The sequence below is a fragment of the Oryx dammah genome, unplaced genomic scaffold (genome assembly GCF_014754425.2).
Source record: "Oryx dammah isolate SB20612 unplaced genomic scaffold, SCBI_Odam_1.1 HiC_scaffold_29, whole genome shotgun sequence".
Taxonomy (NCBI): Eukaryota; Metazoa; Chordata; class Mammalia; order Artiodactyla; family Bovidae; genus Oryx; species Oryx dammah.
The window spans coordinates 42,969,890-42,994,750 of NW_024070213.1; the positions used below are offsets into that span (position 1 = coordinate 42,969,890).

The 24,861-nt window shown below is 52.5% G+C and overlaps 1 protein-coding gene across 1 annotated transcript in view; it reads left to right on the forward strand.

The window, feature by feature from the left end:
* Positions 1 to 24,861, forward strand: part of LOC120858560 (interleukin-2 receptor subunit beta-like) — a 42,736-nt gene that overhangs the window by 8,992 nt on the left and 8,883 nt on the right. Inside the window, exons 3-5 of the mRNA XM_040234693.1 lie at positions 21,542 to 21,644; positions 22,195 to 22,300; positions 23,959 to 24,107. Of these exons, the coding sequence (XP_040090627.1) occupies positions 21,542 to 21,644; positions 22,195 to 22,300; positions 23,959 to 24,107 (358 nt within the window). The remainder of the gene's footprint in view (positions 1 to 21,541; positions 21,645 to 22,194; positions 22,301 to 23,958; positions 24,108 to 24,861) is intronic.

Sequence of the window (24,861 nt, forward strand, 5' to 3'; positions counted from 1 at the left end):
GGACTGTGAATCCTTGGGTAATTAGGGTCGGAGGTGAGGGTGTTTGGGAAAGAGATGCAGGAGCAGGGGGCTGGGGCCTGGGGCTGTCTCAGGAACCCATTTCTGATCTGTATCAACTAGAGGAAGGTGAGGGATCGGTTGAGTTAAGCTTCCTTCTCTGTATCTGGGGGTTAAGTGGGACGAAGGGTTCTGGGAGGCTGGAGGGCAGGGTTTAAACCTCCACCCTGCTGTGTGACCTAAGGCTGACATTTGCCCCTGTCCAGGCCCAGGCTCACCATCTCTACAGGGAGAGGATAGATCTGAGAGTCTTCAAGATCTTTTGTGGGTCATTCTCTTGGCTTTCTCTTTCCTTGTGTTCCCCTCATGCCGCCTGCCTGGATTTGACGGGCCCTGCTTGCTTCCCTGTCTTGTCCTGTGGGCATCTGCCCTCTTCAGGGCAGAAATAGGCACTGTCCACATTGGGCCACTCTCCTTGCCTTCATCTCACCTCCCTCCAAGGTGGAGGCTGGGCAGCAGCACGCATCGCCCCCTGGTGGCAACTTCTGGGCCCATAACTCCGTGTTCGTTGCTGTTGTTGTCGTTGTTGTTGTTTTTAATATTTATTTATTATTTCACTTCTGTAGGGTCTTAGTTGCAGCATGCAGGATCTTTCCTGCCTCACGTGGGATCTTTCTTTGCGGCCTGTGCTGTATGCGGGCTTCTGGCATGTGGGATGGCGTGTGGCCATCTCCTGCACGCCGGGGAGATTCTTAACCGCTGAGCCATCAGGGAAGTCCCTAAACTCAAACGTTCTAAAGCAATTACTGAGTGCCCTTTGTGTGCAAAGTACTGAGGCAAGTGAGGGGGAGGTGGGCAATGAGGGGAAGGAGGGAAGGAATCTTGTGTAGGTGCTCAGAACTGGACGCTAGTGTCACCGATCTGAGCTCAGATCCCGATTACGAGGGAGCCCTGGGTGTTCTCATGTCTAGTGGTAGTCATGGTGGAGGGAGGTCCTGTGGCTGCAATGGATGTTAAATGGCATTGTAGGGGGACCTCACGTCAGCGTCACTCCAGCCCAGGACAAGCAGGCTGTGTTTATTACCTGCACATGCTCAGCGCCTTCAGCAAAGAGCACCGTCCAGAGGGCTCCCTACTGTGTGTGTGGCCATGCCAGCCTCAGGGTTCTTCCAAGCAGGGTGGAGTCGAGATGCTAAGGCCCACGGAGCCAGGACTTCAAGGCTCTAGGGGTGGGGCCTGTCTAGTACAGCAGATGTCTTGGGTATTTAGGCATCTGTTACTTCCTAGGTAGCAGCAGGACCAGCTGGATCTGCACGGCTCAGGTGTGCTTGAAGGACATCTACCTGTACACAGGTGTGCTGGCTAGAATGAACATATCTGTGGGCACACCAGAGATGGCCTGGGCTTCCTGCTATAGGAAGGAGTGGTCTCCTCATCATAGTGGGGCATTCAAGGGAGTCTGGGCACTCTGGGTGAGAGGCTGTGGAGGGGAGCTGGGCATCAGTTGAGGGTTGGAGCAGGGGATGCTTTAAGCTAAGCTCCATGCACCTACTTCAGCCACACAGGCCACTTTACACCTGTATCTACACCCTCCTCTGCCCCTTCACTCAAGCTGGTCTCTGACCCTTGTCCTGTGTTAGATATTTCAGCCTTCAAGGTCTGGCTCAAAACTTCCTCCTCCCTGCGGTCTGCCTTAAAGAGGCAGCCACGCAGGGAGTGTCTAAACACCTCCAGATACGTTTTATTCACCCATGTGACCATTCCTGTCTTCTGTCTCTTCTGTTAGGCCCTGGACTCTCGGAGGCAGACTTGAATCCTGAGCATCTTTTGTAAGGGTCGTAACTCCCAGGATGACACATGCTTGACGAATGGTCCATGGAATTGGTGGGTGTTCTTACCTTCTATGCCTAAGAAAACCATGATTCAGACTCTCCCTAGACAGGTGGAGCACAGAAAAATAGCAGGAAGGCTGGAGTGGGTTCTGGAAGGTAGGCCAGCACAGGTAGAACAGGCGCCGAATGGCCAGCAGTGACTGGAATCCCCATGGTCCTCTCATTCCGAAGGCAGTGAGGAGTATGTCCTCTGGAGCCAGATGGTCTGGGTTCAAGTCCCAGCCCTGGCACTAACCCCGCTGTGTGGCCGTGGGCAAGCTATTTAACCTGTGCCTTAGTTTCCTCATCTGTAAAAGAGGATCGTGAGAATACCTACCTGAAAGTGTTAGTCGCTCAGTCATGTCTGACTTTTTGTGACCCCATGGACTGTAGCCCACCAGACTCCTCTGTCCATGGAATTTTCCAGGCAAGAATACTGGAGTGGGTAGCCACTCCCTTCTCCAGAGGATTTTTCCAGCCCAGGGATTGAACCCGGTTCTCCTGCATTGCAGGCGCTTTCTTTACTGTCTGAGGTACCAAGTGCTGTTATCAGGATTAAATGAATTAATATGATGCTTCTCAAACTTTCCTGTGTGCAGCAATCACCTGGGAACCTGGTTAAGATTCAGATTCAGTCTGGGGCGGGACCTGAGACCCCACGCTTCTGACGAGCGCCTGGGGATGCTGGTGCTGTTGGATCTGACCACACTTGGCCTATTCAGGAATTAACACCCGTAAACTAGGAACAGGGCCTGGAGCACGGTGGGGACCGGGGCAGTGTCATCAGCACTGGTTCCTGGTGCCTCAGAGGAGCTCTGAGGACTTTCTGGCCTCTTTCGGTGTACCTTCCCGGTGCTCTGCTCTCTGGAGCCTTGGTGATGCTGGTGCCTCTTCTGTCTGAGGTGGGCTGTTCTGAACCTTCTTGGTGGTCTGTGCTGAAGGCGCTGAGGAGGGACAGGTGTTAGTGAGCAGGTTTCAGGACAGAGCTGAGAAGAGAGACACAGGAAGAGGGCCTGGTGGCAGAAGCAGCTCACCAGGCCCACCCACTTGAGTGTCCGGGCTCACCCCAGTGTGCGCTTCAGTCTAAACCACACACCTCACAGCTTCCCCTGCCCCCTCCACTCCTGCCGCCCCCTGCTTCCTGCAGGAAGGGCACAGGTGACTTCAGCCAGGGGCCAGCAGCGCTCTGCCTGGAACCGCAGGCCCGAAGCCCTCGGCCACATCCTCTCGATGGAAGTGCCCCTTGGTCCCTTCCTTGCTCTGCCCAGGCCCCCCTACCCCGCCCGGACTCTGGTGCACTGGCCAGGCCTGGTTGGTCCTCGAGTCCCGGCTTGGACAGTGGTGGTGAGACTGGGGTTCCTGGGTGCGTCTGAAGAGGTGGAGGTTGGGGGATGGGTGAGCCAAGAGGCTGTAGACAGAGAGCTCTCTGTTGGGGGCCTGGATGGCTGAGCATCTGACTCAGCTGTGCCTTGGAGACCTGCCCCTCCCTTCGCTCCCTCATCCCACGGTCTTTGTTTTCTACCTAATAGGGTTGTTTCCAGAGGGTGCCATCTGGTGACCCATGAAAAGTGGGTATACAAATCACCTTCCTCAGTCTGGAGCAGGCGAGGGCCTCCTGGCGAGTACAGCCAGTTGCTGACCAAGTTCCAGTTTAGGTTATTTCCCAGCTCCAGGCCCCGAGGAACGACACAGCGTTCCTCCGGCCTTGCCCTGAGATGGGGTAATGCAGCCTGGGGCCCTTCATCCTTTGCTGCTTTCAAGTTAGCTCATGAACTCCCTGGGGCCCATGAGATCAAGGTCACTGGTTTAAGCCCCATGTGGGTAAGCGTCCCTCCTTCCCACTCAGGCAGCTGCCCTGACCCTGCCTGGTTCTCTCTTAAATAGGGAGGCTTCAGGGTGGGTGTGCAATGCACCCTCATGCCAGAAGCCCCCTCTGAGGGCTGAGAAGAGCCTCTCCCACCACCCTGTGGCTCCTCCTTCACCCTCCTACACCCCACCCCAGCAGGAAAGCAAGGTGCCCGGTTTGGATTCCTCCAATCAGAGGATGCCTTTCCTGGAAGAATCTGTCTGACCTGATCCTGTCCTTGTAGGGCTGGGAGGCTGGGCCCAAAGAGGAGTGGTCTGACCCTTTTGGTTCTTGCTTATTCAGCATCATCTGGCCCCCTGTTTCTGGTAACATCACTCATTTATCTTTGGAGATTAACCTTCTGCATTAGACGACATCTTGGTCAAGCTGTCAATCAAAGTACCCCACCCAACCTCTCCAGCCAAGGGGTGGCCATTTGACCTCATCATAGCCAATGGTACTCTTTGAAGAGGAGTGGAATGGGGCTAGGAGACAGCTGGAGTTTGGTGCCTTGAAGGCATCTTCGCAGCCAGGTCCCTGCAGCTGGTCTGGAATCTGCTCCGCTGAGGTCTTGGTCTTGGGAACCACTCCAGATCCTTTCATTTCTGTATTGCCTGAGTTAGCCACAGCCTGTTCCCGTGGTCTGCAGCCCTAGAATGGTGATTACCCCAGGGGAGGACGTGTGACTCAGGGGTTGGGGCCGCTGCTGGAACTCAAACCCAGGTCCCTGAATTCCCAGCCTGTGTCCCCTGGAAGGCGCCCTGGCCTGGGAGGGGGGACAGGACTGAAATGAAGCAGAATCATAGCGAAGATACATGTGTTCTCAGCTCCAGCCCGGTGTTGGGTGGGGGTGTTGGTGGTTTGACTGCTGGGCAGAGTGTGAGGAGGCGCATGAATGTGGAAGGGGGTCAGCCAGTGCTCGAGGCTCCCTGCCACCCTCACACATGCCCTGGCCCTGCCCAGAACCCCTGGCACGTGGTAGAAACTCCCTCCGGGTAGGGATGAGGGGGTGCAGGCCTTCCCCAGGGAAGGAGGAATTGGTAAACAGAGCATGTGCTGATCTGGTTCAGACAAGTCAGGGTGGGTTTGTGACTCTGTGCAGTGGGAGGATTCACAACGGGCTGAGTCTAACTCATCCTGAAAGCGAAACCAGCCACCCACCAAACATGGGGGCCTCCGGTAGGCTGTCTCTTTATTAACCAGCACCCAAAGTGGAAACCAGTCAGTGAGAGAGATTTGATGTCAGCCAGCTCACTGAGTGTGCATGGGCCTCCCAGGCATTCAATCATGGAATTGGCTAGGAGGACATCCAGCTGTGACTGCCTCTCTAGAGTCACCTACAACTGGAGAACACAAGGCAGGTTTTTGTCTTAAACCCCCCTGTTTTGCCCTCAAGAGCTAGTGCTCACGCCTGGACATCAGATCCGCATTACAACACAGATTTTATTCCAAGGGCCCCAGCAGAGAGAAAACCCCAACAGACACACTCCTCTTGTGCCCTCTCACTTGGTTCCCACTTTGCCATCACCCAACTCTTTGCAACCCCATGGACTGCAGCCCACCAGGTTCCTCTGTCCATGAAATTTCCCAGGTGAAAATACTGGAGTGGGTTGCCATTCCCTTCTCCAGGGGATCTTCCCAACCCAGGGATGAAACCTGGGTCTCCCGCATTGCAGGTGGATTCTTGACTGTCTGAGCCACCAAGCCTGGGATGGGGTGGGGGGCTAGAAATTAAAGATGATTTTGAGTCTTAATCTGCATGCTAAGTGACTGTCCACCCTGCCTGGCTTCAAAGCGCCTGTGTCAGTCAGGAATATCAAATGCAAACCAAAGACCCCACCTGGCCGCTTTCGTTAGGAAAGCATTTGGTTCAGGATCTTCTGCAGCTCAAGAATCTCTATAAACCAGGCTTGGAGGGGTACAGTTTCTGAAATGCTCTGTTGTCACCCTCACCAGCCTCCTGGAGTTCTCTGCCTCCTAACCCGCATCCCTGGCTCCCATCCAGAGGGAGGTTTGCAGCAGACACTCCTGAATGGGTGAGCCCGATCACGTGCTCACTGCCCCCGCTGCAAGGGAGACCGAGAAAGTAAAGCTTGAGCTTGTTGCTTGGGACCCAGGGCTCCTAAAGAGGTAAACACCACAAACACAGGAAAGGTTTGCAAAGCTGCAGTGTGACCACGATGAAAAATAAATATCCGGCCAGTACCTAAGAAGAAACATCCCCAACAGAGGGTCCTTGTCAGCCGTCAGCCCCACTCCTCCCTCCTAAAGTCGGCTTCCTCACACCTCGTGGCTGGCAGTGTGTTCTCTCTGGGGCAGGCCTGGTGGTGGGTGTCTTGCTGTGGGTTGAAGTTAAAATAAATGACCATTATATTAAGTAAGAGAATTTCACGTTTAAAAAAACAATTCTCAGTTTTCTGCTTTTTATGAAAATTGAGAATTTCCTGGCAGTATTGAGCCGTCGTTCCCATCTGCCATCCCACAGCAATGGAGACCCCAGTTTACCATGGTCTCCTCCTGCCAGCCTCAAGCATGGGTTCCTGTCTGGCCCCTGTTTCATCTGAGTTGGGGTCCCCAACCCAAACCCACAGTGAGGGGGAGACAAGGCCACCTCCCTCACCCAAAGAAAAGTCTTTGATGTTGGGAGGCCAAGGGAGTTGGATGTATTTTAGCGAAATGCCGATTGTCCGAAAACTCTACTTGATCCCTGATATCTCTACAATACAGCTGGGGTGGCCCTCGAGTGGGCCTGTGAACCTGAGTGAGTAAAAATGATGTCAAGAGAAGCCTGTTTTAAACTTGGTGGAGCCTCTGTAGGAGCACACAGCTGGCAAAGCTTCGAGCTGCAGGTGTGGGGGAGTAAGGACAGGGCCTCCTCCCACCAGCATGCTTCCCAGAGTGCCACCCAGAGGGGCCCTTCTCCATGAATCCTCGATGCTGGCCCAACACCTTTCGTGGCTTTGCACTTGCCCAGAGCGCCCCCTCATCTGGCTCAGTTCAGCCCCTTTGTTCTGAAGGAGACTCATGGTCTTTTCTATGCCCTCATTGTGGTAGTTTCAGAATCTGCCAAAATATGGTTGCCTCTCTTCTCTCAGTCCCACCTTGTTTAGATCCTTGAGGTGGCAATGAGACCCACATACCAGGATGCCAAGAATCAAGGGCCAGGGGAAGGTTTCACAGTCTCTCTGTATGATCCTGGGCCAGGTGGTAGCCAGATCTGCCTCACCTTGCCCCTGCCTACAGCCTGAAGCAGGCATCTTCACTGCTCAGAGGAGTTCAGAGTTCCCGTTCTCGGGGTGGAGGCAGCCATCTAGGGTTCCCACCCCTGTGGCCAGGCTTGACTGGGGCCATCATTCCAGAGCTGGGTGAGCTTCTGACCCTGTTTACTGCTCACCTCCAAGCAGACACTGTAGACAGTACTGACAGCTGGGGACAATCTAAGCGAAGGGACATTTAAATGTTTTGCCATTCCTTAATAAAAACACCCAGAAAAGAAAAGCAAGTAAGCATAACCTCTAGATAGAGAGGAACTTCTCACAGACACTTTGCAAACATCACACGTCCTCTTTCCTCGCTGCAACACCTAGATTGTCTTCTGAGAAAGATCACAGATCTTGGTGAAACCTCTTAAGAATAAGAATAAGTGAAAAGATCTTTTTTCTACCTGTTTCTCACGGGAAAGGGAGGGAAACCATTGTGGGAGCTGTCAAAGTGTCCTCAGAGCTTTCCTGACTGTCCCCATAGCAGGACTCTGGCCTGGCAGTCAGGAGACAGCGGTGAGGAGTGGTGTGACTGTGGACAAAACGCTTCCCTTCCTAGGCACCATCGGCACAGGGAGGTGACCCCAGCGTTCCTCTGTAGAGGCTGGAATTAAACAGGAGTAGCAGGAGGTCTCAGAGAAGGCAATGGCACCCCACCCCAGTGCTCTTGCCTGGAAAACCCCATGGGTGGAGGAGCCTGGTGGGCTGTAGTCCATGGGGTCGCTAAGAGTCAGACAGGACTGAGCGACTTCACTTTCATTTTTCACTTTCCACTTCCCTGCATTGGAGCAAGAAATGGCAACCCACTCCAGAGTTCTTTCCTGGAGAATCCCAGGGACGGGGGAGCCTGGTGGGCTGCCGTCTGTGGGGTCGCACAGAGTCGGACACAACTGACGCGACTTAGCAGCAGCAGCAGCAGGAGGTCTGGTGTCTGGTGACCCTGGAGGAGAACCTCAGCCTCCACCAAAGGTCCCAGGCTTTTACAGTTTAATTCTGATTCCTATTTTATTCATTTTCTTAAATAGGTATTATGTTCCCATGAAACAAAGTTCAAAAGTTACCAAAGGTTATTCAGGAAATATTCCCCACCCTCCACTGCTTCTTGGGTCTCCCAGCTCCCTCCCTGAGGTAAATTCAGTCCCTCAGAATTAGTTCCAGAACAACCCGGTGCCTGTACCTGCCAGCTCACAGACACACACACACACACACAACAGACACTCAGTTGCACACACATTCTCACAAATGCACAACAAGCACACACCCCACTCCCCCTCACACACGCACACCCTCTCACACACAGACAGACTCACCCTACAGCCATCAGGCACTCACACCTACCACCCACACACACACACACACACCCTCACAAACACACACCCACACCCTGGCACATGTCCTCTCACAGTCACACGCTCATGCAGTTACACCCTTCCACTGCACACTTCGAACTGGACTTGGCTTGTTTTCACCCACTGGCACATCCTGGGGATTGTTCCACATCAGTTCAGTTCAGTTCATTTCAGTCGCTCAGTCGTGTCCAGCTCTTTGCGACCCCATGAATCGCAGCACGCCAGGCTTCCCTGTCCATCACCAATTCCCGGAGTTTACTCAAACTCACGTCTATCGAGTCCGTGATGCCATCCAGCCATCTCATCCTCTGTCGTCGCCCTCTCCTCCTGCCCACAATCCCTCCCAGCATCAGAGTCTTTTCCAATGAGTCAACTCTTCTCATGAGGTGGCCAAAGTACTGGAGTTTCAGCTTTAGCATCATTCCTTCCAAAGAAATCCCAGGGCTGATCTCCTTCAGAATGGACTGGTTGGATCTCCTTGCAGTCCAAGGGACTCTCAAGAGTCTTCTCCAACACCGCAGTTCAAAAGCATCAATTCTTCGGCGCTCAGCCTTCTTCACAGTCCAACTCTCACATCCATACATGACCACAGGAAAAACCATAGCCTTGACTAGATGGACCTTAGTTGGCAAAGTAATGTCTCTGCTTTTGAATATGCTATCTAGGTTGGTCATAACTTTTCTTCCAAGGAGTAAGCGTCTTTTAATTTCATGGCTGCAGTCACCATCTGCAGTGATTCTGGAGCCCCCAAAAATAAAGTCTGACACTGTTTCCACTGTTTCCCCATCTATTTCCCATGAAGTGATGGGACCAGATGCCATGATCTTCGTTTTCTGAATGTTGAGCTTTAGGCCAACTTTTCCGCTCTCCTCTTTCACTTTCATCAAGAGGCTTTTTAGCTCCTTTTCACTTTCTGCCATAAGGGTGGTGTCATCTGCATATCTGAAGTTATTGATATTTCTCCTGGCAATCTTGAGCCCAGCTTGTGTTTCTTCCAGCCCAGCGTTTCTCATGATGAGCTCTGCATATGAGTTAAATAAGCAGGGTGACAATATACAGCCTTGATGGACTCCTTTTCCTATTTGGAAACAGTCTGTTGTTCCATGTCCAGTTCTAACTGTTGCTTCCTGACCTGCATACAGATTTCTCAAGAGGCAGGTCAGGTGGTCTGGTATTCCCATCTCTTTCAGAATTTTCCACAGTTTCTTGTGATCCACACAGTTAAAGGCTTTGGCATAGTCAATGGAGCAGAAATAGATGTTTTTCTGGAACTCTCTCGCTTTTTCCATGATCCAGTGGATGTTGGTAATTTGATCTCTGGTTCCTCTGCCTTTTCTAAGACTAGCTTGAACATCTGGAAGTTCACGGTTCACATATTGCTGAAGCCTGGCTTGGAGAATTTTGAGCATTACTTTACTAGCATGTGAGATGAGTGCAGTTGTCCGGTAGTTTGAGCATTCTTTGGCATTGCCTTTCTTTGGAATTGGAATGAAAACTGACCTTTTCCAGTCCTGTGGCCACTGCTCAGTTTTCCAAATTTGCTGGCATATTGAGTGCAGCACTTTCACAGCATCATCTTTCAGGATTTGAAACAGCTCAGTTGGAATTCCATCACCTCCACTAGCTTTGTTCGTAGTGATGCTTTCTAAGGCCCACTTGACTTCACATTCCAAGATGTCTGGTTCTAGATTAGTGATCACATCATCATGACTATCTGGGTCGTGAAGGTCTTTTTTGTACAGTTCTTCCATGTATTCTTGCCACCTCTTCTTAACATCTTCTGCTTCTGTTAGGTCCAGACCGTTTCTGTCCTTTATCGAGCCCATTTTTGCATGAAATGTTCCCTTGGTATCTCTAATTTTCTTGAAGAGATCTCTAGTCTTTCCAATCTGTTGTTTTCCTCTTTCTTTGCACTGATTGCTGAAGAAGGCTTTCTTATCTCTTCTTGCTATTCTTTGGAACTCTGCATTTAGATGCCTATATCTTCCTTTTCTCCTTTGCTTTTCGCCTCTCTTCTCTTCACAGCTATTTGTAAGGCCTCCCCAGACAGCCATTTTGCTTTTTTGCATTTCTTTTCCATGGGGATGGTCTTGATCCCTGTCTCCTGTACAGTGTCACGAACCTCAGTCCTTAGTTCATCAGGCACTCTATCTATCAGATCTAGGCCCTTAAATCTATTTCTCACTTCCACTGTATAATCATAAGGGATTTGATTTAGGTCATACCTGAATGGTCTACCGGTGTTCCCTACTTTCTTCAATTTAAGTCTGAGTTTGGCAATAAGGAGTTCATGATCTGAGCCACAGTCAGCTGCTGGTCTTGTTTTTGCTGACTGTATAGAGCTTCTCCATCTTTGGCTGCAAAGAATATAATCAATCTTATTTCTGTGTTGACCATCTGGTGATGTCCATGTGTAGAGTCTTCTCTTGTGTTGTTGGAAGAGGGTGTTTGCTATGACCAGTGCATTTTCTTGGCAAAACTCTATTAGTCTTTGCCCTGCTTCATTCCGCATTCCAAGGCCAAATTTGCCTGTTACTCCAGGTGTTTCTTGACTTCCTACTTTTGCATTCCAGTCCCCTATAATGAAAAGGACATCTTTTTGGGGTGTTAGTTCTAAAAGGTCTTGTAGGTCTTCATAAAACCATTCAACTTCAGCTTCTTCAGCGTTACTGGTTGGGGCATAGACTTGGATAACTGTGATATTGAATGGTTTGCCTTGGAGACGAACAGAGATCATTCTGTCGTTTTTGAGATTGCATCCAAGTACTGCATTTCGGACTCTCTTGTTGACCATGATAGCCACTCCATTTCTTCTGAGGGATTCCTGCCCGCAGTAGTAGATATAATGGTCATCTGAGTTAAATTCGCCCATTCCAGTCCATTTTAGTTCACTGATTCCTAGAATGTCGACGTTCACCCTTGCCATTTCTTGTTTGACCACTTCCAGTTTGCCTTGATTCATGGACCTGACATTCCAGGTTCCTATGCAATATTGCTCTTTACAGCATCGGACCTTGCTTCTGTCACCAGTCACATCCACAACTGGGTATTGTTTTTGCTTTGGCTCCATCCCTTCGTTCTTTCTGTATTTATTTCTCCTGTGATATCCAGTAGCATATTGGGCACCTAATGACCTGGGGAGTTCCTCTTTTGGTATCCTATCATATTGCCTTTTTATACTGTTCATGGGGTTCTCAAGGCAAGAATACTGAAGTGGCTTGCCATTCCCTTCTCCAGTGGACCACGTTCTGTCAGACCTCTCCACCATGACCCGCCCGTCTTGGGTTGCCCCGCAGGCATGGCTTGGTTTTATTGAGTTAGACAAGGCTGTGGTCCTAGTGTGATTAGATTGACTAGTTTTCTGTGAGTATGGTTTCAGTGTGTCTGCCCTCTGATGCCGTCTTGCAACACCTACCATCTTACTTGGGTTTCTGTTACCTTGGACGTGGGGGTATCTCTTCATGGCTGCTCCTTACTTTGGATGAGGGGTATCTCCTTACCGCCACCGTTTCTGACCTTCAACCTGGGATAGCTCCTCTAGGCCGTCCTGCGCCTGCAGCCACTGCTCCTCGGGTTGCTCCTCCCGGGGTGCGGGCCCTGGCTTCGGGCGTGAATGGCTCCTTCCAGCTGCGGGCTCAGGGTGGCTCCTCAGGGTCACCGCCCCTGGCCTCAGGCGCGAGGTGGCTTCTCCCGACCGTCCCTGACCTCGGATGCGGGGTAGCTCCTCTCAGCCGCCACTGGCCTCGGACGCGGGGTAGCTCCTCTAGGCTGCCACTGGCCTTGGACGCGGGGTAGCTCCTCCCGGCCGCCGCCCCTGACCTCAGACGTGGGTAGCTCCTCTGTAGACAACTGTCTCTTCCTTTTTTTTTTTTTTAAAAGAATTTTATTTGTTTGTTTTTGGCTTTGCTGGGTCCTTGTTGCTGCCTTTTCTCTAATTATGCTGCGTAGGTTTCTCACTGCAGTGATTTCTCTTGTTGAGGAGCACGGGCTTCAGTAGTGTGGCTCCCGGGCTCTGGAGCACAGGCTTGACAGCGGTGGCAAGCGGGCTTAGTTGCCCTGCAGCAGGTGGGATCTGCCCAGACCAGGGACTGCCTCGGTGCTCCCTGGCAAGTGGACTCTTTCCCATCAAGCCACCAGGGAAGCCCTGGCAAGCCTCCTGAAGCTTCCAATATGGACATTCTCTGCGTTGTTTCTGATCTGCCACTTCTGGGTCCTTTCGCGCATTAGAGATTTGGAAACCTCCGTTCTCTTCCTTTTCCTTTTTCTCCTTCCTTCCCTGCAGCTTGACACCTCTGTGTGTCAGGTCATTTTCGAGGCTCTGGGACAGTCTGGGTGAATCAAACATGGTCCCTGTTCTCAGGCAACTCCCAGTGCAGACACCTGAACAGAAAGTCACGACCCGAAATAAGCAAGTGATGTGTATATTGGGTCCAATCAGGCTGGGGTGGGGGTTCCGGGAAGAATCAGTTTTAAATCATCCAGTTGAGTTAGTCTGGAAGAGTGGGCTGGCAGTGGGGTGGCCAGCTCTGTCCTAGTTTTAGCCCTGAAACGCCTGTGTTCTGGAAACTGCCTCAGGCAGAGCTGGACAGCTGCTTCCCCTGGAGCCTTGCTGGTGAGGAACAGGAACAGGAAATCACTTTCTATGTGAATGTCATGATTTGCGTGAGACATGAGTTGCTCAGGGCTGGTGCTGGAATGGCTGATGAACCAGGCGACTCATGGTGGAATGCGAACAAATGGTCATGTGACTCAGTTATAGCCAATGGGAGGTAAGTTAGAAGTGTCTAGGGCAACTTTGGCGAAAGGTCCTTACTTGGCAGAGGATGTCCTTCTTTGCTTCTTCCTCCATTGTCCAACTGCAGGAATGCATGTGTGATGGATGGAGCTTAAACTGCTCTCTTGGTCCACGAGATAGAAGAAAGATATTGGGGATGCCCCAGTAGCAAGAGGAAGTGAGCTGAGGATTCTGATGTCATCATAGGGCCCCTCCACCAGCCCTCAATAGCCTTCCTCTGACGACTTTTAAGAAAATGGTTAGTTGTTTATTTGTCTGAGTCGGGTCTTAGTTGTGGCACTTGGGCTCAGTAGCTGCAGGACATGGCCTAGTTGCTCCGTGGTGTGTGGAATCTTTACTGCCCTGACCGTGTCCCCCACACTGAATGGGAGACCCTTAACCACTGGAGCACCTGGGAAGTCCCTGGATGGCTTTTATGTGAAAGAAAAGTAACTTGCTCTCTTACTTTAGGGTCCTGTTACGCTCTTCAGTTCTCTTTTGACAGACACAGCTGGACTCAATGCAAACTGGGACATTGTTGCAGAGTGGAAGGGGTGGTGGCCGCAAGGGGGTCTGGCTGGCACAAGTCAGGGTGATGACGGGGTCCCAGGGTGGACCTGGGCTGCAATGTGGAGTCAGTGGAGGGTCCCTGGGGAGAAGATGGTGCAGGAGTCTGAAGGCTGCTATGAGGCCCTGAAGTTACCTGGGAGCTGAAGCACAGAGGAAGGGGGAGGGAGCATTTGGTAGAGGCCACGGCTGAGGTGAGCACAGGGTCTGGCATCTCCAGAAGAGGCAGCCCTGTGATGGGTGGAAATGTCATGGTCACAAAGGACACAGAAGCCAGAAGAGCCCAAATACACATGCCCCACGGCTCCTGTGAAAGTGGGGTCCCCAGGCAGGAGCCACAGCTCTGTCCATGAGAGCCAAGGGTGCAGGGAAGTTGGTTCACAGTGGGACCCTGAGGACACAGCATGGAAGGCGCAGGACAGGGTTTAAGGGGCTTTGTATATTGGGTGCTGGGACAGAAGGGGGATGGCTGGAGGAGGCTGGATGTAACCCCCAAACTCCTGAGACCAAGGTCTGGGCAGGCCTGAGAAGGCTCTGTCAGGCCCCTGCCACTGGAGAAGTTTCTGGATTCCTCTTCAGGTCATCTCAGAGAGAATCTGATGTCTTCTGTCAGACAGACTGTGGTTCTAATCCCGGTCCTGCTGCATTCTGGTTGGGTGACCAGTGAGCCTCAGTTTACTTGCCTGTAAAATGGGAAGGAAGGCATTAGCTCTGCAGGGAGCATGGAATCAGCCAGGTGGGCATCAGTGTGTACACAGCGGGTGGGGGTGGAGGTGGGGTGCTTGGCATGCTTGCTGACGGCAGCCATGCCTGAGCATGGACAAAGTTGGGTCCACAGTTTATGCCTTCACCTGCAGATGGATTTTAGCTTTCTTTTTTTAAACTGAAGTGTGGCTCAGACAGTGAAGAACCTGCCTGCAATGCAAGAGATCTGAGTTCGATCCCTGTGTTGGGAAGATCCACTGGAGAAGGGAGTGGCAACCCACTCCAGTATTCTTGCCTGGAGAATTCCATGGGCAGAGGAGGCTGGTGGGCTACAGTCCATGGAGTTGGAAAGAGTCAGACATGACTGAGAAACTAACACTTTCACTTTCATAGTTAATTTGCAATGTTGTTGATTTCTGCTGTATAGCAAACTCAGTTATACACCCATATACATTCTTTTTTATATTCTTTTCCATTAGGTTGATTCCAGGGGATTGGATATAGTTCTCTGTAGAGTGCAGTACAGTAGGACCTGGTTATTTATCCATTCTACATGTAAGAGTTTGCAAGTTCTGCTAACCCCAAGCTCCCAATCCCTGCCTCCTCTTCCCACCTCCCCCTTGGCAACTTCGCGTCTATTTTCTATGTCTAGGAGTCTGTTTCTGTTTTTCATAGATAGGGTCATTTGTGTCATATTTTAGAGTCCATATAAGTGATATCATGTGGTATTTGTCTTCCTTGGATTTTTCTTCATATATGGATTCACGAGTTTGGGGACAGGAAATACATGCACGTGGTATAAAAAAGTCTACAGCAAAAAGCAGACTTCCCCTCCTTTCCTGAGCCAGCTTTCCTCCCTGGGAGAATCAGCATCCCTCGTTTCCTGAGAAGCTTCCAGAACTATTCTAGCCTTAATAAATCTCGGCTGTCATCCTCATCTTTGTGGTGCTCATGTTTGTCACTCTCTCCTGCAGTCAGAAGACTTGCTCTAGGGGAGGGGGAAGATGGGCTTCTTGAGGGCCCACTCCAGGGGGTCACCAGGTGAGAGACTCACGCCCTCCTGCTGCTCGGTCCTCCTGACAGCCCCGCAGGAACAGCCACCCCTCATTCTACAGGCGTGGACAGGGGAGCACAGGCGGGCGGGTCACTCAGCTTCCAGGAGCCTCGAATCTGGTCTTCTTCTCGGCCACACTAGCTCCTGCCTCCTGCTCAGAAGGGAGTTGGCCTGCTTGTCTCTCAGGGTCTTCAACTCTGTTTTCTCACTTCTCTGCTGACAGAAACTTCTGCAGAGCTGCTCTTTTTATTCCCCGTCCTGCTCACCCCATTCCCGGTGGTGAAAGAGATGGCAGCTCACAGGAAAACCTTCCCCGAGGCAGGCAGTTTAGAATAAAGAGACAGCAGAGTTGCTTCTTCTGACACTGGATGGAACGTCACGGGGTCCCTAGGCCTGTGACACTGGATATAGGTGGACATGCACCTTCCCAAACAGGGGGTCTGTAACTGCTTGGTATTAAAAAAAAGAAAAAGCCTGGAACTGATTCTCTCTGCCAAGGAAAGGAGGAGAAAGCAGATTTTAAACCATGACTTGAGAGGCAGAGGAAGGTTCTAGAATGTTCAATAAGTGGCCAATTTGATTGCAATTGTTTGCAAAGGCCCCCCAAATAGTTACCCCTGAATGCTAAACTGAGTCAGGGGCTTCTTGGAAGGCTGAGTGAGAAAGGATGTCTGAGGGAGTTGGGGTGTCTCATTCCATGGCTGGGGTACACCTAAAGGGACGGGTTTGAGTGAGGCCTGGGTGTTAGTGGACATGTGTGTGACTGGATGAAGGTGTCAGAGGCTTGAGGCGGCCTGTGAGATGGGGTGGGGGTGGCATGAGAGGGAAAAGAAGGGGCCTTGTCCCCATAGGCTCTTGTGTGCAGCGTGGCACCTATTTGAGAGTGAGAGACGGCATGTGTGCCACGGTGTACACGCGCGCCTGCTGCCGCAACACCCACAGTGCGCCCCCCCCCCCCCCCCCCCCACCCCCGCCGCCCCCCCCGGAGGAGGGAGATCTTTATCTGGCCCCTGGTGCTGCAGGAGTTTCAGGCTTTCTAACCAGTCAGATCTCCCCCGCCTTCCCACCCCCAGGCCTTACCCCCTCCATCCTCTGCACAGGAAGTGGGCTGGCCCTGGGGTTTTAGTCTCTGCCTGCTCACCATCAGCCGTCTACTACCTGGGCCGAGGGAGCTGGAGCCCGGCCCTGGGGAGATGGCTGCGGTCCCAGCCGCAGAGAGAAGCAGAGACAGAGCATCGCAGCTCCATGTCCCAGCCAGGTAAGACCCACGCTGCCCTGGCCCTGCCTGGCCTGGTCCCCAGGTAGCTGAAGCTTCCCTCCTGACCCCTGCCACCAGCCAGGGGGCTGGAGGTGATTACGGGGATTTCTTTCAGCTCTGACTCAGACCCACCAGAAGTTTCTGCCTGATCTGCCTTCTCTCAGCCCTTGCCCCCAGGCTTATCTTAGAATCCCCCAGGGCTGGGGCAGGCCCTGTTCCCATGTCTCTGGCTTCGGATTCTAGTCTTTCCCTCCCTCCCAACTCTCCCTGTGGGAGGCCAGGAGCTACTCTGGGATGAGGGGCTTTCCCAGGCCCTGTGCTGGGTCCCCCGAGAGGAGTGGAAAAGGAGGTTTGAGGCCTGGGAAGGGGAAGGCTGGCTGAGACTCAGATGTGCTGGGTGCCCAGAGAGGGTGTGGAGTGTGGGTGGGAGAGATGTGGCCTGCACTGGGGATGTGCCCCTGTGTAAAGGGTACCTCAGGAGGCTGTGGGGTGAGGGAAAAGGAGAGGGGCCCCTCTGAGACCTGGCTATGAAGTGGGTGTTCTGGGAGGTTTCTGGGAGCCCTGGGCTGGAGGCTGGACTCCTGAGCTTGAGTTCATCTTTGTTGTCCCTTACTTGTGTGTGTGACCCAGCAGGTCAGGAGGGTCTCCAGGTGCCCCCAAAGGGGGTAGAACTCCCTGCAGGTCAGGGTTTCCCTCCACTCCTGGGGGCTGAGGCCTCCCACCCTGAACTGTATTTGGAACACCTAAGGGGTGGAGCCACCCCCAAGGGTCCCCTTTCTTCCCCCAAGGCCAGCATCCCACACCCAGCTGGGGAGATGCTCCCAGACTTAAACAGCAAGAGGGAGTCCTAGAGTGGAAGAGGAGGGGTTGGCCGGAGAAGCCAAGGGGAGATGGAGCCCCTGCTTCAGAGGTCAGGTGGGATGTGACTCAGACTACCGAGCCCCTGCTTCAAACCCTCCCCCAGCCTCTCGGTACCCCACATCCCATGATATTAGCCCTGGCAGAGCCTCAGGCTACACTGACTGGGTTCAAATCCCAACTCCAGCCCAAGAGGCTTACAAGGGCCTTAGTTTCCTCATCTGAGAAAAGGAGTCATAACAGTATCTACTCATAGGGTTGCTGTGAGCTTTGAATGAGGTAATATCTGAAAGTGCTAAGGACAGTGCTGAGCAGAGTGAGGGCTGAGCATTAGTTATCAGGACCACTATCATCACGACCACCATCACCATCACCGTCATTATCAACTCCATCACCATCACCGTCATTATCAACTCCATCACCATCACCGTCATTATCAGCTCCATCACCATCACCATCATCATTATCCTCCTCTAACTTGACATCAGATAACCTGCGTTAAAATCCAGTTCCTTGGGCAGCTCTGACAGTCTTGACACCTATCAAATGGGGATAACAACACACATTCCCAGGGCGAGGTGGGGACCTAATGAGTTCGTGAGTGTGCTCGGCTGTGCAGTCATGAAGGGCAGGGCACAGGTGTGTGTGAGAATCCAGGATGGAGCCAGCTGGGGACTCAGAGATCCCACTTGTCCTCCCTGAGGCTGGGCCTCATCATTCCTCTGCGAGCTTGAGCAGGTTTCTTAACTGACCTGAGACTCTCTCTCCTCCTCTGCAGGAGGGGGCAGCCCCAGAGACTGTTGGGAGCCCTCCTCATCCCATCCTCCTTGCTCTTTGCCCTCTCGGGGTTCCGCTGCACCCTTTTGGCTATGAGTGGCGGGAACTCATTCTAGATGATGATGCTTCTCCTGCCCGACTCACGTAGGCTGGGGCTGTGGTTTGGCCCTGACCTTCCTGTAATCTTGCACACCTTTGCCTCTACCCTTCTCTTCTCATACAGAGGCTCTGTGCCAGATCTTGTCCTGGGCCTAGGGTGACCCTGCTGGTGGAGGTCTGGCCCTAGGCAACTCCTTCTGGGGGGCCCCAGGGCTATGATCCACAAAGACAGGGCACCAGGGGCTTGTTGGAGCTGCTTTCTTGGGCTCCCCAGGCTCTGGGGTCCCAGCCCTGTGCTCTGTGCTATCGCGGGTTGGAGGATCCAAAGAAAGAGGCAAATAGCTCCATCCTGGGAGCATTGCCCTGGGGAGACAGTGGGCCAGGCAAGGAGGTGCCCCCGGGTAACTGTTTGGGCCCTTCTCCACAACCAGGTCAGATACTTGCTGCCCCTGCCAGGGTTTGACTCCCCAGGGAGGGGAAGCTGTGGGCCCTACCTCTGGGACAGTCTGTGTGGGGCAGAATGATGAGAGGGAATGGGCCTCAGGGTGCAGTCCGGGGTTGGAAATCCAGCTCTGCTTCTGTGATGTGACCTTGGTTGGGCTCATGGCTTAGAGCCTTGGCCTCCTCATCTGAGTAAGGAGACAATACATGCTCCCAGCCCCTGCTGCTGGCAGATTAGATGAGCTGCTGTTGCTGCTGCAAGTTGCTTCAGTCATGTCCGACTCTGTGCGACCCCATAGATGGCAGCCCACCAGGTTTCCCAGTCCCTGGGATTCTCCAGGCAAGAACACTGGGAGTGGGCCGCCATTTCCTTCTCCAGTTCATGAAAGTGAAAAGTGAAAGTGAAGTCGCTCAGTCGTGTCCGACTCTTGGTGACCTCATGGACTGCAGCCCACCAGGCTCCTCCGTCCATGGGATTTTCCAGGCAAGAGTCCTGGAGTGGGCTGCCATTGCCTTCTCCGTTAGATGAGCTGGTGCACACGAAACCCTAGCACAGTGTGAGGGCTTAGTCCCCATTCCCCACTGCACTCACCTCCTCTAGAATTACTATGAGGTATTGTTATGAGGTAATCAGCACGATTTACTGGGCTCCAGGCAGTGTTCCTTGGCTCCGATTCCACAGCTGCCTATTATGAGCTGTGAGACCTTGGGTAATTTGTTTCATCTCTCTGCACCTCAGTTTCTCATCTGAAAACGGGAATAATGAGTGTATCTCCAGTAGATACCCTGATTGCCATGGTTAAAGGTTTAATTAAAATAGAGCCTGGCATAGAGGAACCTCTCGACAAATGGTTTTGGTGTGGTTAAGGGGGCAGCTGGGTAGAGAGGAGGTAACGTTCTAATTCCAGCTCTGTGCTGGCCTCTCTATGTGGATGTAAGCAGGTCTTTCCTCTTTCTGGGCCTTATTTTCCCTAACATTTGAACAAGGTTGGACATGCTAGAGAATCCTTTCAGCAATGACAACATGGGTCCCTGAATCTTGAAAGGAAAGGAAAGAGCATGTGTGGGGCAGAGGGATGCGCAGGTGCAAAGGCCCTGAGGCTGGCATGGTGGGGAGCCGACGGGTGCACCTCGGGAGGGCAGTGCCCAGCCTGTCTCGTGGGTGGGGGAGGAGGTGGCTGGCTGCTCACTCGTGCCCTCTCCCCTTCTTCCTCCATCCAGGGCTCCCTTCCCCAGCCCCCACCCGTGGATGTGATGGCGGCTCCGGCTCTGTCCTGCTGTCTGTCGCTCCTCGTCCTCCTCTTGCCCCTGGCCATCTCTCAGGCATCTACAGCAGTGAACGGTGAGGACCCTGGCATCTGCAGAGCTGGACTTTCCCTCAGGAGGGAGGCCAAGGCCCTTCTAGAACTTGTTCTGAGACCCCTGATTCTTGGCAGAAGCCCCATCAGCAGGGGCAGGAGGTTGGGGATGGGGCCAATGGGACCAGAGACCGGGTATCTACCTTCTCCCTTGACCATCCTATCTACATTGTACCCACGGGCCTCTCCGAATCCCAGGAAGACAATGTCTTCTTGTCTCTGCCCTGCCTCGATCAGTCTGGGGGTCCTTGCGGGCTGTGGGACTCAGTTTTGTCCTCTTTGAAGTGGACCCACGAACCCTTTCTCTGCCCACCAGGACTGAGCATCTCCTCACCTGGTAGGGACAGGAGTGGCGGGCGAACCCTTGAAGGCCATGGGTGCCCTACAGCCAGCCCCACACGCTGCATCTTCAGGGAATATGCTTCCAACATCACATGCTTCTATAACTCGAGAGCCAACGTCTCCTGCGTCTGGAACCATGATGAGGGCCTGCAGGCCACCACCTGCTACTTGCACAGCCGTCAGCCTCCGAGGTGCGTGTGGGGTTGACGGGCAAATGTACAGAACCACATGGAGGTCGTATCATGCTGAGCTTTACACTCTTGAAATCAGACTCCAAGAACTCCGCACTTTGAGAATTTTGGACTAATAAGACCCACATACTGCTGGTGTCACAGGAGTCTGGAAGAATTGGGGGGTCAGATATTTAGACTCCTGGAGCCTGAGTTGCAGTGGGGTGTGTGATCCGGGCTGCAGTAGCAAGGCTGGGCATGAGCCAGACTAGGTAGTTTGGAGACACTGGGCTGCTCGCCTGATACGCCGAGGATGGACTCGATGTTAGAGGCAAGGAGGACCGAATGGGGTTCCCCAAAGTTTTTGAATAACCTGGGATTTTGTGAGATGCCTAGGGCAGCTGTGGGGACAGGGGCCTGGGGAGAGGCTGGGGGAACGAACCTGCTGGCTGGGAAGGAACTGGTGAAGGGTCACTGATCCAAACATCCAGCTGGTAGCAGCCAGCAGGGCGGCTTTGACCTTGGCTCCCAGGCAGGTGATTCTAAGGGGCTCTGGAGGGCCTGTCAAGGATCATCTGCACCCTATGGGGAGAATTTGGAGGGCTTTACGTGGGAAGGGCCATGTGCCCTGAATGGATTTGTTTCTGGATCACTTTAGCTGCCCTGGGGCTTGACTGAGATGAGGAGGGAGGGAGAGATCCTCACAAAAGGAAGCGGGGCAGATGGGGTTGGCATAGAGCTGGGATCAGATCAGTAATGCTGCATGGGGACCCTCCTGAGGCCAGCTCTGAAAGGGTCCCTCTTTTTCTTCAAAGAGAGGTGCTTTCTCCTACAAAAAATTGGAACCACACCTGTGAGCTGCAACGAGTGAAGCCGGGATCCTGGGCATGCAACCTGGTCCTGGGAGATTCTCCAGAGGTGAGTCATCAGAGCTAAGAGGGGTGGCCAGAGGGGCAGTGGGTGCAGAGGAGCATCTTTCTTATGGAGGCCCAAGTATACCCAGTGGTCAGGGGCTGCGGCAGAGTGGGCTTCCTGGGCTGGGGAGGTAGGAGAAAGGAGAAAGGAGGCAGCATCCAGGGAGAGCAGATAACTGACCCGGGCGGGAGGGATCCGAGGTTATTGAGGTGTCAGCCACTCATGCTCCTGCCTACTGTCTGCTTTTATATATTAAGTTTTATTGGCACAAAGCCACACCCATTTGCTCTCCTGTTTTTTTATGGCTGCTTTTGCAGGACAGCAACAATGGCAACACTGAATAGTTTTGACAGAGATCATATGACCTGCAGCGTCAAAAATATTAACTATGATCCTTTCCATAAAGTTTGCCGAGCCGTGTCTTAGATGAAGGATCTCAGGGAGGGGTCCAGCTTATTACAGCCATGGTTTCCCCTGCCATCCACATCCCAGCAGCCTCTCCGTCCCCATACCAGCTACTGGCAATTACATCCCCAGCCTCCTTCCCATGCAGTCTCAGAAACTGACCATAGTGGACGTCATGAAATTGACGGTGATGTGCTCTGAAGGCAGGAAGTGGAGGAGGATGATGACCCAGGATATCAAGCCCTTTGATTACAGTGAGTAAGGACTCCAGGGTGGAGCTGGTGTGGGGTGGGCAGCCACCTCCCTCCCTGTCTCCCTCTCTAGTTTCTACTCTCTCCCCATCAACTTCTACATCCCCATCTGAGCAACTCACTGCCCATTGAACTTGGGATGAAGTCCCGGACACTTACCCTGGTGTTCAAGGCCACTTGGCCTGGCTTCCTTTTCCAGCATGCCTCCTCTTGTGGCTTATATTCCTGCCACAGCAAGGGCCAGCTCTCCAGGTTCAACTTGCCCTTCCATGCCTCTAAACACTTGCACATCATGGACCCACTTCTTGAAAGGCTCTTGTCACCCCCAAAATTGTCACTCACGCTTCAAGTTCAGTGAGGAGTCACCTCCTCCAGGAGGCCTTCCCAGATTCCTGGAGCCCTTGGTACCTCCTCTTTCAGGGTGTTTATGTTCTGGGTCTTTGCTGCCTGATAATGGGTCTGTCTCCCTCATTGGGCTGTGAGTTTCCTGAGGGCAGAGCTTCTGCCATCCTTATATCTCTGTTCTGAATACTCAGCATCAGGGCTGATCTGGGTGGTGATGGGGGAAGGTTGGTGAATGACTAAGTGGCTTCCCCCACCTCTAGCCTATCCCCTTCTCCATCTCCAACCTTGGAGGTCATCTCTAGGAAAGAGATGGGAGCATAGAGTGAGATCCAGGGTTTCTAAATGCAACCCTACTTTAACTGAGTGTAATCTGACTGGCAGATCATTTAACATATCTGAGCCTCACTTTCCTCACCTGTAAAGTGGGGATAACCAGTTACCTGCTGCCTAGAGTTGCTGTAGGGCTTCTGTGGTGGCTCAGAGGTAAGGAATCCACCTGCAATGCAGCAGACGTGGGTTTGATTCCTGGATCGGGAAGATCCCCTGGAAAAGGAAATGGTAATTCACTCCAGTATTCTTGCCTGAGACATTCCACTGACAGAGGAACCTGGTGAGTTACAGTCCATGGGGTCGAAAAGAGTCAGACATGACTTAACGACTAAGGAACAACCACAACAACATGCTTAAGAATCTATAAGCCAAGACACAGAAATATCACAATAAACATTTGTGGAGTCCTACAGAATCTCAGAAGTATAAAAATTTAGATCAATTGAACTTCAGAATCCTACAATCTTATTATCATATAAGATTGCTAAAGTAGAATTAAATTAAATAAATGAGATGATCCAGATAAATCTCTGATCAAATTTGAGTGCAGAGAAAGGCTGCCTCGATTCATTCATTCTGCAGATATCTAATCAAGTGCCCACCACATGCTGGGTAACGTTCCAGGCACCAAGGATACTCCAGAGATCAAGTCCTTGCCCTTAGAGAGCTCAGTCTAGTGGGTCAGACAGAAAACGAATAAAGAATCAGAAGTATATATCTAATATATCAGATGATGATAAGTACTATGTAGAAAAATGAAACAAGCGATGGGGACAGAGAGTGGTGGGTGGGTGGGGTAAGCTTCTCTGAATGGGTGATGTTTGAGCAGGGACCTGCCGATCCCTGTGAAAAGAGAGCACCAGGAGGGAGGAATACCAGGTAGAGAGGTGAAGGTGGGAGCTCGGCTCAGCTTTCTCATCTCAGCATCAGCATGTGGCACCCCCCCAAGCTTGTTCTGTCTGCCTTTGTCTCTCTCCTGTCTCCAGTTCGTCTGGTTCCACCCCACTCACTCCAAGTCGTCCACATAGAGACCCATAGGTGCAACATAACCTGGACCATCTCCCAGGTATCCCACTACATCCAAGACGTCGTGGAGTTTGAGGTCCGGACTAGGTCTGCGGGCCACAGCTGGGAGGTGAGTACCTGGCTCCGTCCCACCTGCCCTAACTCCTCCCTGTCCTGGGCACCCTATCCATCCTTCATCTCAGCAAAGCCACAGAAGCCCCTAATCAACCCCTGCTGCTCCTTGGAACTGCCCCCCCAACACCGTCCCTCTGAGGTCCCCTGACACCCCAGTGGTCCTGCCAGTGGCAGTTTCTAGGCAAGATTTACAAAGCTAAGAGGCAGCACACTCCCCCTCTGAAGATTTCAGAGGGCCTGGGCAGCCACCGTGCCCTCTTCAAATCCAGTGTGGTCTAAGTCACGGAGGTTGATCACTTATTCGTTCACTTACCCATTCCTTTATTCGCTCATTCACTCAGCAAACATTCCCTGAGTACCTACTATGTGCTGGATGCTGGGGCGAGAATGGAGGGAGAGTCGGACAAGCTGCCTCTGAGGAAACTCGCATGGGGCATAGGAACAGACTCTGCGATGTTTTTACATACTCTCATGAGATTTCATTGTGATAACACAGTTGAGAAGGCCTGGGCCAGGCTCCTTCAGACTCATGTGACCAGGCCTTTCTGAGATCTGGGGCTCAAGTAGGAGGTGATTATTTGAGGATCTGGGGAGGGTCTTCCAGGCAGAGGAAAAAACCATTGCAAAGGCAAAACACAGTCTGTGTGTCTGGCACGCTGGAAAAAAAGCAAAAAGGGTGACGCCGAGCAAGGAGAGGTCTATGGGAAACCCCTCCTTACGGCTGAGTGGAGAAGAGCCTGCAGCAGAGC